The 11726-nt window shown below is 47.8% G+C and overlaps 1 protein-coding gene across 1 annotated transcript; it reads right to left on the minus strand.

The window, feature by feature from the left end:
* Nucleotides 1-461: 461 nt before the first annotated feature.
* On the minus strand, nt 462-10197 carry LOC119353298 (peroxidase). Its single transcript, XM_037619897.1, has 3 exons — nt 9920-10197; nt 9635-9811; nt 462-1246 (listed from the first exon to the last, which is right to left on the minus strand). Exons 1-3 carry the CDS (start codon nt 10127-10129, stop codon nt 689-691), a joined length of 945 nt encoding a protein of 314 aa, XP_037475794.1. The 5' UTR covers nt 10130-10197; the 3' UTR covers nt 462-688.
* Between the last annotated feature and the right edge of the window lie 1529 nt (nt 10198-11726).

The raw sequence follows: 11726 nt of genomic DNA on the forward strand, positions 1-11726 counted from the left end.
GCACCACTCTTAAATTCATGCCGGGTGGGGTTATTAACGAAGGGGCACCACTCTACCGTAACAACCCTGCACGTCTAGGATTATCGTATAGGAATCGGGGAACGTGTAATACATAGTTGTTCGTGTGCTCCAATTTTTTCTTAACATCGAGTAAAAAAAGTTTTCACATAAAATAATCGAGCATGTACACTCTTCTTGTGAAATTTTGCGTGAAGTACCTACTTCATGCCAAATTTCACAAGAGTGTACATCTTCACTCCGTGTACAAGTGTAATTAAGTAGGATCGACAGTTTTTTTTTTTTTTGAGAAAGATCCTTGCCTTTGCATTCCGTGTGCTTCATTTTTCTCCTAACATTGAAAACGAGTTTTCTCGTAAAATTATAGAGATTTTACAGAGCACGGGTCACTTCATGCCAAAATGTCACAAGACAAGTGTACATCTTCATTCCGTGTACAAGTGTAGAGGGTTGATAGTAATTCACCTTGCCTTTGCATTAGAAATTGAGGATTCAACCGTCGTCACATATGTAGAATTGTAGATGCATGCATGATTCGCTGCTGCACATACTTTGAATTTGAAATACATGTTTCAAGTGCTGGTATGATAATCGGTACTGGCCACTGCTTCTGGGGCTTATTCGTCGACGTATCGTTCTGGCGAGCTGCCAACGTGTAGCCGTAGGTCAATCACGAGTTCACCTTGGAGCAGCTGAGCCTGATCTGGCCCTGCGTCCCGGTGAGCGGCGCGATGTTTCCCATCTTGATCATGGCCGTCATGAAGGCGCTGCTGAAGGCCGCCGCGTTGGACGCAAAGTTGCGGACGGTGTTGTCGGTGGTGTCGTTGTTGAAGAGCACCTGGTCCGAGTGCAGGAGCCCTTTCTGTGACAGGAGGTTGGTGTAGTAGGCGTTGTCGAACGCGTTGGGCGTCGTCGTGTCCAGGTTCGCCAGGTTGGTGTTGCCGCCGGACTGGGGGCAGTTGGCCTTGAGAGATGTCGCGAAGACAGTGTTAATGTTGGTGTCACCGCCGTAGATCCGAGTCCGAAAGTTGGAGCACTGGGCCTTCCCGATGGTGTGCGCGCCTGAGAGCGCGACCATGTCGACCGTGTTAAGGTTCTTCTTGAGGAACGCGGCCTCGAGCTGTGACCGGCTAGAGCTCGGGCCAGGGAGGTCACTGTTCGCCAGCGAGGCACTTGCGGTGGTGGAGTCCCGTCTCCCCAGCGGGACAGTCCACGATGGCCCTCCGAGCTGTATGTGAAAGATAGCAGACCAAATAGGAAATTAAGTATGTACTAAATCAGCGACAATTTATATGAATCGGAGGGGATATATGTTCTATCCTTCAGGTAGCATCGATCATGTAACACTGGTGGAAAAAAGGCCTTTGGTCGCGGTTCGCAACTGCCATTAGTCGCGGTTGCGCAACCGCGACCAAATAAGCGCGACTAAAGCCCCCCACCTTTAGTCGCGGCTGCTTAAGAACCGCGACTAACGGCCCGTCCACGTGGGCGCCAGGCGGCCGTCGGGGCGGAGGACCTTTAGTCGCGGTTCTTCTGGCCAACCGCGACTAAAGGCCGCCACAGGTTTAGGGTTTTAGCCCCCCCCCCTAAACCTGTTTTCTGTTTAATTTGTATTGTTTTATTTCTTTTGTGCTTTATTTTAATTTTGAAGGAGTTTCATATATTCTACGGTACTACATACATGCATATGAATGTACAATTTCAAATAAATTTGAAATTATAACCAAAAAGAATTCAAGAGGAATATACAATATATATTCAATATCATCGGATGACCATATACAATTTTGAACAAGTTTCCATACATGATTTAATGCATATAAAGTTCTACGTCCTCGTAATAGTGTTCTCCTTTAGGATGGAGGACTTCCCTGCTGAACCATCCAGCTAGTTCCTCTTGAAGTGGTCGGAAGCGAGCTTCTGGACTAAGCATCCACCGGAGGTTATTCCTCTGAGCATTGGTATCACTCGGAACCCGCTCAGAGGTGTATCTCCGGATCATCTCACAGACATAGTATCCACATAGATTGGTCTCCGGTGGCTGAATATCCCCAGCATTCTTAGCCTTTAACATTTTGAATTCTAGCTCTTTTTTGAATTCACCGACCTTTGTATCTACGAACCGTCTCCAAACCCTACGAGGCAAAGAAAATTAAATGAACAAGAGAGTTATTAATTAATTACTTGATATTAGGAAATGAACGAAATAGGCCGATCGATATAGAGCGCAAATGAATGAAAATAATTACTTCTGCAGCATTCTTCTCATGCCGCCCCAAAGCTTTGGATCCATATTCACAGAGTCGTGGACGAGACATTCTGAGGTGTTAACTTTAATTACTAGCAGAATCCAGTGGAACCTGCGGACATGATACATGCACAGTACGTCATGCATAACTCATCGATTAGCCGGCCACATACCATGCATGGAGTAAACAAAAGAGAATGTGCTCAAGACAGAAACACTCACTCAAAATGGTAAGGAAATAGAATATCACTTTTGAGTTCCTGCTTTGTAAGAAAGTGCCACAGGTCTGCCTCCACGTCGGCGGGGTGACGCTCCAACACATGTCCATTAACGATGTGTGGGTCAATGAACCCAACATCATGGATGTTCCTTACTCTGCATTCCTTAATCTTCATTCTGCATGTATAATAGCGGACACAACAATATAGTTAGGACATATATATAGTGCAGGCAATATGAACGAGATGGGGTAGAAATTAATAAATCACTTACAGAACGTAGCAACTGATGATAGATTTATCGAGCTCGCGCAGATTGAAAAGCTGGAACAATTCACTCAGTTCAATTTGTACATAGTAATGTTTGAAGTGATGCTCATGTCTAACTTCCGCATAAATATATTCTTTGGCTTTTTTATTTTTTATGTAACCCTTGTACCATTTCAGCAGACCTTTCATTTGTGGAGGTAGATCCTTTTCCTGCGCAGGCTCGACGAGAGGCCCATTCTTGACATATGTAATTACTACCTCCTTCACTGGCGCCTCATCAAGGCCTAACAGTTCACGAAGAGTAATACCTAAGTTGGCCGCTTGTTCTCTGGCACTCGTTACAGTCAATCCCTGTGCTGCCGCAGCTTGTATGATCTCGGGGGCATCCGGACAGAAGGCTTCCACTATAAGCGGGGCAATCGATTGTTTACTTTGTTCCCCGAGCTGGGCAACTTGTTTCCCGCTTTTTTTACTTTCGGCCTTCTCCTGCTCTTTGTTCTCCTTGAACATGAGTGCCTGCCTGCGAAGTTCACGTGCATAGTCGTTAGGCAGATTCTTCGCGGCTTGGGACGGTGTGCTCAAAAATGACTTAGCCCACTTTTTTTGCTCATCAGAAAATACTGGCTTGGGCTCGGGCTCTCTTTTCTTCTTGCAGTCCGCCTTCCATTTCTCCAAATCAGCAGCCGCGGCCGCGTCGACTTCCTCGGCACTACGTTCCCAAGGCCTTGTGGGGAGAGGCTTCAGTGATGGCTCCGGTACCTTTGTGGTCTTAGGTACATAAGGGTCCGGGTTAATAATCCAGGACTGCTTCTGCTTCTTTGCCGGAGGTGGATTGGGGGGCGGCGTCTGATCACCCGCCGGACGAGGACTGGGGGGCGGCGGCTGATCACCCGCCGGACGTTGTGGACTGGGGGGCGGCGTCGGCTGACGTGACGGAGGTGTAGGTGAACCGCCACCACCACCACCACCACCACCACCGCCACCGCCACCACCACCACCGTAGGGGGGTGGACTTGTTGTCCTTGGCGCCTCGCCTGGAAACTTGATAAACTTCTTTTGCCATAGAATGAAATGGCGCTTGACATCTCCAAGTCCTTTCTCCCCTTCAGGTGTAGCAATGTCAATCTCCAGGTCCTCAAACCCTTGGACTATGTCCTCCACCGTGACACGAGCATAGCCATCTTGAATGGGGTTGTTGTGGTGGAGTGCTCCAGGTAAACATGGTAAAGCACTGCTGATGGCTACCTTCATGGACATGTTCCCGATAGGATAATACAGATGACATTCTTTCATCTCCTTTATATCGTCCACGGGGTAGCGAGGAGGCTCCGGTGAAGTAATTTCGACCACCAGAGGCTCCGGTGCAGTAATTTCGACCACCAGAGGCTCCGGTGCAGTAATTTCGATCGTTAGTGCATCTGCACCAGCCGGTGGGGCCTCCGTGGAAGCCACGCTGCTTCTCCGCTGCTGGCTTCCGAGATCCGCTGGATGATCTTCATGCTGCACCCGAGCTGCATCTCTTTCGGCTACTAGTACACTCATGGTTTTCTTCATCACATCCATTTCCGATGCCAACCGCGCCACAACATCTGCTTCCCGATCCATCTTTCTCTTACGGCTTCTGTAACCGTACGGGTCATCGTTCTGGGGGAACCCTATTTTCCACGGAATGTGCCCCATGCCTCGTACACGTCCTCCGTGTTCAGGATTCCCGAGGGCTTTTGTCAGCGCGTCGTTCTCTCTGTTGAACTTGATCTTCCCCTGTTGAGCATCCCTCATTGCGTTAATAAGGGCTTGGGTGGGTTTAATTAATTTGCCCCGGTAAACACACTTCCCTGTCTCCGGGTTCAGCGTTCCCCCATGCCCGTACCACCAGCTTTTGGCCCTTGGGTCCCATCCCTCCGTACCTGGACGGATTCCTCGCGCCCTCAGCTCGTTCTCCATCTTCTCCAACCTAGGCACCCAAATGCGATACCCTCCTGGCCCCATAACATGATTGTACTCCTTCTTAGCCGCATTTTCCTTATTTTTTTCGATATTTGAATGAACTGCTCCGATTTCTTTTGCTTCACAAATTCTGGCCAATCATGTTTCAGTTTCTCATATTGTCCTTTGAAATCCGGAGTCTTGTTCTGCTTGACAAAGTCATGGGCTAGATTTTGCTTGAATTTCCGGAATGCGTCGGCCATCTTATGAAGAGCGAACTGTTTGACTAGCCTCCTCCTCTCCTTGTTTTCCTCAATCTTGTTACCCTCCTCATCGAATTTGTTGTATTCCGGAGGTAGAACGAAATGTTCCATAAGCTTCTTGAAGCAATCTTTTTTTGTTCTCTTATCGACAAAAGTGAAACCATCAATTCGTGCCTTCTTTGGCTCATTCCACTCCTGGACGGTGATCGAGACGTTGTCTCTAACAATGGCTCCGCATTGGCTGACAAACTTGGTGGCGTTCTTGCGGGGCTCCAGCGGCCTGCCGGTTGCACTGTCGACAACCTCGATGGTGCATGTTTCTCCTTGTTTCATCGTCTTGGTGGCGCCACGCTTTGACGACGTACTCGATTGTTTCGACGATCCGGTCGAGGGCTAAAATAAGAAAGAGTCGCGCGCGTTAGTACACACATATTTATTCAAATCAGTTAGTTTGTATCACCAGAGGCTCAATGTATATATATACCTCGGCGCCGGAGGTGGTTGCTACTTCCATTTGAAGATCGTCGTTTATCGACGTTTGTTCGGCATCATCTTGCTGACGGCGCCCTTCATCTTCACCGTCAAGGTTCAGATAAGAAGAGATATCATCTTCTTCTTCTCCGGTCGGCACATATAGAATATCGCCGTTTATGATGCCGAACATATGTGCTTCACCGTCCGGATCATAGTTGTCCATAATCGGGTCAGCTCTATCGTCCGCCATTATATCAGTCCTGAAAACATGTAGTAAAAACAAATTAATTAAGTGAAGAAGGGGGGCGGTGGCGGTGGCGGTGGCGAAAGGGCGGTGGCAAAAGGAGGGGGCGAGGAAGGGGTGGGAGAGGGTGTCGCGGTAGAGCGCGAGACGGGGCGGCAGACGACGGCGTCACGGAGAGGGGAGGCGAGGACAACACATTTATAACCCTCGCCGTCCCCTCTCGATCCCTAAAAAAACACCGCGCGTCAAAAAATGTTAAAAATACAAATAATATATCAAAAAATTCAGAAAAATAAAACTAATTCAATTCAAAATTCTAAAAATACAAATAATATATCAAATAATATACCAGAGGCCGGTCGTCAAACTTTGGTATCCATGGAGCGTCATGGACTACATCACTCCAAATTTCATGTATCATTCGAAAATGGACACCAAACACATCACGGGTAATATAATTCACATGATCCATTCAACAAAGTTTGGTACAATAAATTATTACACATCATTTCTTCCCTTGTGTCCCTGCTTGCTTACGATTGTGCCGTATCCATGGAGCATCCTCATCAAAGCGGACACCACTGTTTTGGTTGGTGCTCTTTTTATCTTGGGCGATCGTGTAAAATGTATTCCCATTTATCTCGTACCCTTGGAAAGTCGTTATAGTCGAAGATGGTGTCTTGGCCAACATGTACAGCTGATCTACAACATCATTGTCATTCATTAAATATTTTCTCAACCAACTGCCGAAAGTCTCCATGTGGGCCTTCCTAATCCAGGATTCAGGCTTCCCCGGGTTGTCCGAGCGTAAAATATTCTTGTGTTTCTCAAAGTACGGAGCCACCAAGCTGGAATTGGTCAGTACAGTGTGGTGTGCTTCAGTCAGAGAATGGCCGTCCATACATATCGTTGATTTCCTTCCGATCGTGCCTTTTCCACTTAGTCTCCCCTCGTGCCGCGATCGAGGAAGACCAATCGGCTTAAGGTCAGGAACAAAGTCAACACAAAACTCAATTACCTCCTCATTTCCATAGCCCTTGGCGATGCTTCCTTCTGGCCTAGCACGGTTACGAACATATTTCTTTAATACTCCCATGAACCTCTCGAAGGGGAACATATTGTGTAGAAATACAGGACCGAGAACGAAAATCTCTTTGACTAGGTGAACCAGGAGGTGCGTCATAATATTGAAGAAGGATGGCGGGAACACCAACTCGAAACTGACAAGGCATTGGATCACATCGTTCTGTAACCGTGGTAGAACTTCTGGATTGATTACCTTCTGAGAGATTGCATTGAGGAATGCACATAGCTTCACAATGGCTACTCGAACATTTTCCGGCAGGAGCCCCCTCAAAGCAATCGGAAGCAATTGCGTCATAATCACGTGGCAGTCGTGAGACTTCAGGTTTTGGAACTTTTTCTCCGCCATGTTTATTATTCCCTTTATATTGGACGAGAATCCAGACGGGACCTTCATACTGCTCAGGCATTCAAAAAAGATGACCTTCTCTTCTTTGGTCAGAGCGTAGCTGGCACGACCTTGAAACCATTCCGGATGCCGGTCATCAGGGTCTTTCAAACGTTGCTGGTCCTGCCGTGCTTTCTTTGTATCATTTGTCTTCCCATACACGCCCAAGAAGCTTAGGAGGTTCACGCAAATATTCTTCGTAACGTGCATCACGTCGATTGCAGAGCGGACATCTAGGACTTTCCAATATTCTAGCTCCCAGAATATAGATTTCTTCTTCCACATGGCTGCGTGCCCGTCAGCTCCCTTCGGAACTGATTGTCCGCCAGGACCCTTTCCAAAGATGACTTTCAAATCCTTGACCATATCAAATACCTCAGCACCAGTGCGTTCCGCAGGCTTCGGCCGGTGATCTGCCTTGCCGTTGTAATGCTTGCCCTTCTTTCTTACTGGATGAATTTTCGGAAGAAATCGACGATGCCCAAGGTACACGTTCTTCTTACAATTTGGCAAATGTACACTTTCAGTCTCATGTAAGCAGTGCGTGCATGCATTGTATCCCTTATTTGACAGTCCCGAAAGGTTACTAAGAGCAGGCCAATCGTTGATGGTTACGAAAAGCAACGCTCGTAGGTCAAATTCCTCTTGTTTGTGCTCATCCCACACACGGACACCACCCCACAGCTGTAAAAGTTCATCAACTAATGGTCTTAGGTACACATCGATGTCGTTGCCGGGTTGCTTCAGACCTTGGATGAGCACTGGCATCATAATGAACTTCCGCTTCATGCACAACCAAGGAGGAAGGTTGTAGATGCATAGAGTCACGGGCCAGGTGCTATGGCTGGAGCTCTGCTCGCCAAAAGGATTCATGCCATCCGTACTTAGAGCAAATCTTATGTTCCTTGCGTCAGCTGCAAAATCTTTGAACCATCTGTCGATCTTTCTCCATTGCGTTCCATCTGCGGTGTGTCTCAACTCCCCGTCCGACTTACGGTCCTCTTTGTGCCATCGCAACAACTTGGCATGCTCTTTGTTCCTGAACAGACGTTTCAACCGTGGTATTATAGGAGCATACCACATCACCTTGGCGGGAACCCTCTTCCTGGGTTTCTGGCCCTCAACATCGTCACCAGGGTCATCGCCTCTGATCTTATAACGCAATGCAGTGCATACCGGGCATTCATTCAAGTTCTCGTATTCACCGCGGTAGAGGATGCAGTCGTTGATGCATGCATGTATCTTCAGAACCTCTAAACCTAGAGGGCAGACAACCTTCTTTGCTTCGTACGTACTGGCGGGCAACTCGTTATCCTTTGGAAACATATTCTTCAACATTTTCAGCAAGTTTTCAAATGCCGAGTCAGCTACACCTGCCTCTGCCTTCCATTTCAGCAAATCCAGTGTGCAGCCCAGCTTTTTCAGACCATCATCGCATCCGGGGTACAGCGCCTTTCTGTGATCCTCTAACATGCGATCCAAATTCTCCCTCTCCTTTTCAGTTTCGCAGCGTCTCCGTGCATCAGCAATGGTCCGACCAAGATCATCAACGGGATCATCACGTGCCTCTTCTTCACCTTCCCCTTCACCTTCAGCATCCTCCATGAAAGTATCACCGAAATGAGCAAGATAGCTTTCATCGATGAAATCATCCCCTTCTTCATCTTCTTCCATTATAACCCCTCTTTCTCCATGCTTGGTCCAACAATTATAGCTTGGCATGAAACCGTGCCGAAGCAGATGCATGTGAACATCTCTTGAGGAAGAGTAACCCTTCTGATTCTTACAGATAACACATGGACAAGATAACAAAACCCCCCTGCTTGTTCGCATTAGCCACTACGAGGAAATCTTTCAAACCCGTAGTGAACTCGCCGGAGAGTCGGTTACCGTACATCCATTGCCGATTCATCTGCATTATTATAATATAAAATATATAATTAACCATCATGCATTTGTTAAACTAACTAGCTACAAACAATATAAATTAAACAATGAACTGCACACATGCATATTTTATCAATGACACATCAAAGGTTCATCAAGTTGCTAACCGCGATCGAGGAGTGTGGCTCCAACACTTCATGTCATGTTTGTTTCATGCTCTTGGGGCATTTCATCAAACACCTTATGTGCATAAGAGGAACCAAAAGCAAACCTACACCCACTTGTGAAGAGAATGGCTCCAAATGGCTAAGTGTTGGCTGCTGGATGGGTATATATAGGGGAGGGGCTTTAGTTGCGGTTGGCCTGGCAAACCGTGACTAAAGGTGCCCGAAGGCCTTTAGTCGCGGTTGTCCTGGCCAACCGCGACTAAAGACCCTCACGTGCGCCAGCTGGCCACCGAGCGCCCTGGGCCCAGGCCTTTGGTCGCGGTTCACCTCCAGAACCGCGACTAAAGGTCCCATTAGTCGCGGTTCCTACAGCTTCGCGACTTATGGGGCTGGACGGAAGCCTGTTTTTCCACCAGTGTAAATGAGTGTAGTACTAAGATGTTCTTACGGCGACAACGGAGTCGCGGGCGGCGACGGTGAGGATGTCGGCGCAGGAGACGGTCTGCTTGCATATACTCTCCAGCTGGGTCTTGATGTTGTCGATGACGCCGAAGCCCCTCAGCGACCCCACGTTCGGACCCGCGTTTTGTTCCATGCCAGACAGAAGAACAGATGCGTCACAGCCCTGTAGCCAACATAAACGTATTAGTTCGGAATATAAATTTTGTTAAATCCAGGCAGTTCAAGAAAGTTGGTTAAGGGAAAAAGAGCTGATATATTATGTGAAACTTGCTTGGACAAAGCAGTCGTGGAAGTGCAGCCTGAGCAGGGACGCGCCCATGCGGGGATCGCTGCTCACGGCGGCCGCCACGCCGCTCTTGATGGCGGCCAGAGCCCTGGGGCACGACGTGTCGTAGAACGTCGACGACAGCTGCCCGGACGCCGCCGTGGCCAGAGCCACGAGCACCACCAGAGAAATGCAAGAGGCAGAACCCATGGCCATGGTTGGCTACCTAGCTACAAGTCCAGAGCTATGCGTTGCGTGCTACCAGCTGCACTTGTTATCTGGCTGTGGCTGTGGCTGTGGCAAGATAATGCAGTATTTCATGCATATTTATAGGGAAAAATTTAGCTCACGTGCAGCTGCACATCAGTCCCCGTCTCCCAGTTGGGAGAAAGTATCCAAATTTTATGTCTGATTAGTCTAGCTAGCAAGCATCCATAACAGATGGTCGATTGGTCTATGATGGCTGACGATCGACGTCGACCCGGCATCCACGTTCTGCCCAGCCCCGTCGTGTGGCCAGCTAGATGTTGGATAGGGGATACGGATACGGACAAAGCCGCCGATTTTTTAGAAGGGTCAGACACTTGCATCCAAGTGTGGCAACCTCCAGCTTAAGTGCTTAAATCGCTACGGCCAACACCTGCCCTGCATTTTTTTTCCGGCAATAGGGCGTAACATGTATTCGAATAATTTCCCGTGATCTGCCTTGGCCTTATCATGTATCCGTTAGGTGCCCGTGGGAGAAAGAAACATATATCTTCGAATCAATATAATGGCATATAACATCTCGTAATAATGTTCATTTTTTTATATAGCTTACCACTCTTGCCAAGTGGTTCATCTCATAATAATGGAGTAATATATTCTTCATCATTTTTTTTAGGTACAGGTGTGATCGTGAACCTGCTTTGAGGGAATATAATATGTTAGGTTTTGAATTGTAAATAAACTTAACATGCTTTTTTTGTCAAGCGACTCCGGGCCGGCAAACCAGTGTTATTGCGTCATAGGCTCGTAGCCCCGCTACACGAGCATTTCGTTCTACGATCAGGCCTAACTAAAGAGCAACAAATGTTTTATATGACATTTTGATTCATCACATCAAAAGAATAACATTACAGGAGAGGATATCATCGCCTTTAAATTCATGATGTGTCTCCTGTCCCGCAACTAACGTAGGGGTAATTAAACCAACACAAATTTCACTTGCACCATGAAAGAGCTAACACGTACTCTACTATCGGAGTACACAGGAACATACGTCCACACGCCGGATCATTGGTTCATCTCCAACTACATGGAACGAGCTCCATGGATGCTATTGCAGATGGCGATACAGCCCGAGCCCGGAGCTACACATGGACGCACCGTTTGGCCTAACTAATTGTAGGGAGTCCGCTTCTGTCCAAGGCAATTCAGCCTCACTTAGACCGCAGCACCGTCATCTTGGGCACAGGTCGTGTTCGATGAAAGTGACAAGGTGCGGTTCAGCAGTGCGACAGTTTCTTTCATGCTCTTACTGCAGTTTAGAGGCATTCAGTTCAGACGCAGGCCTGCCAGTAAACAGTTTGGGCTAAATCATCCTCTAGCCGCACGCCATTTGGGCTTCTTCCATTTGCTCGGTGTTGTTGTTGGGTGCGTCGAAATGTCGCCTACTACATGCGACTCACCTCCAGCATTCTATATGGGCTGGCCCAGCAGCATGAGGCCTTGAGGCGTGCCTAGTTGCAGCACAGAAGTCTCATCATCGCTTTTGCTCAAAAACAAACGAGCAGCACATTAAGTCACAATAAAAAAAATGTTGCATCTTTTG

This window comes from Triticum dicoccoides, chromosome 2A (genome assembly GCF_002162155.2).
Source record: "Triticum dicoccoides isolate Atlit2015 ecotype Zavitan chromosome 2A, WEW_v2.0, whole genome shotgun sequence".
Classification (NCBI taxonomy): domain Eukaryota; kingdom Viridiplantae; phylum Streptophyta; class Magnoliopsida; order Poales; family Poaceae; genus Triticum; species Triticum dicoccoides.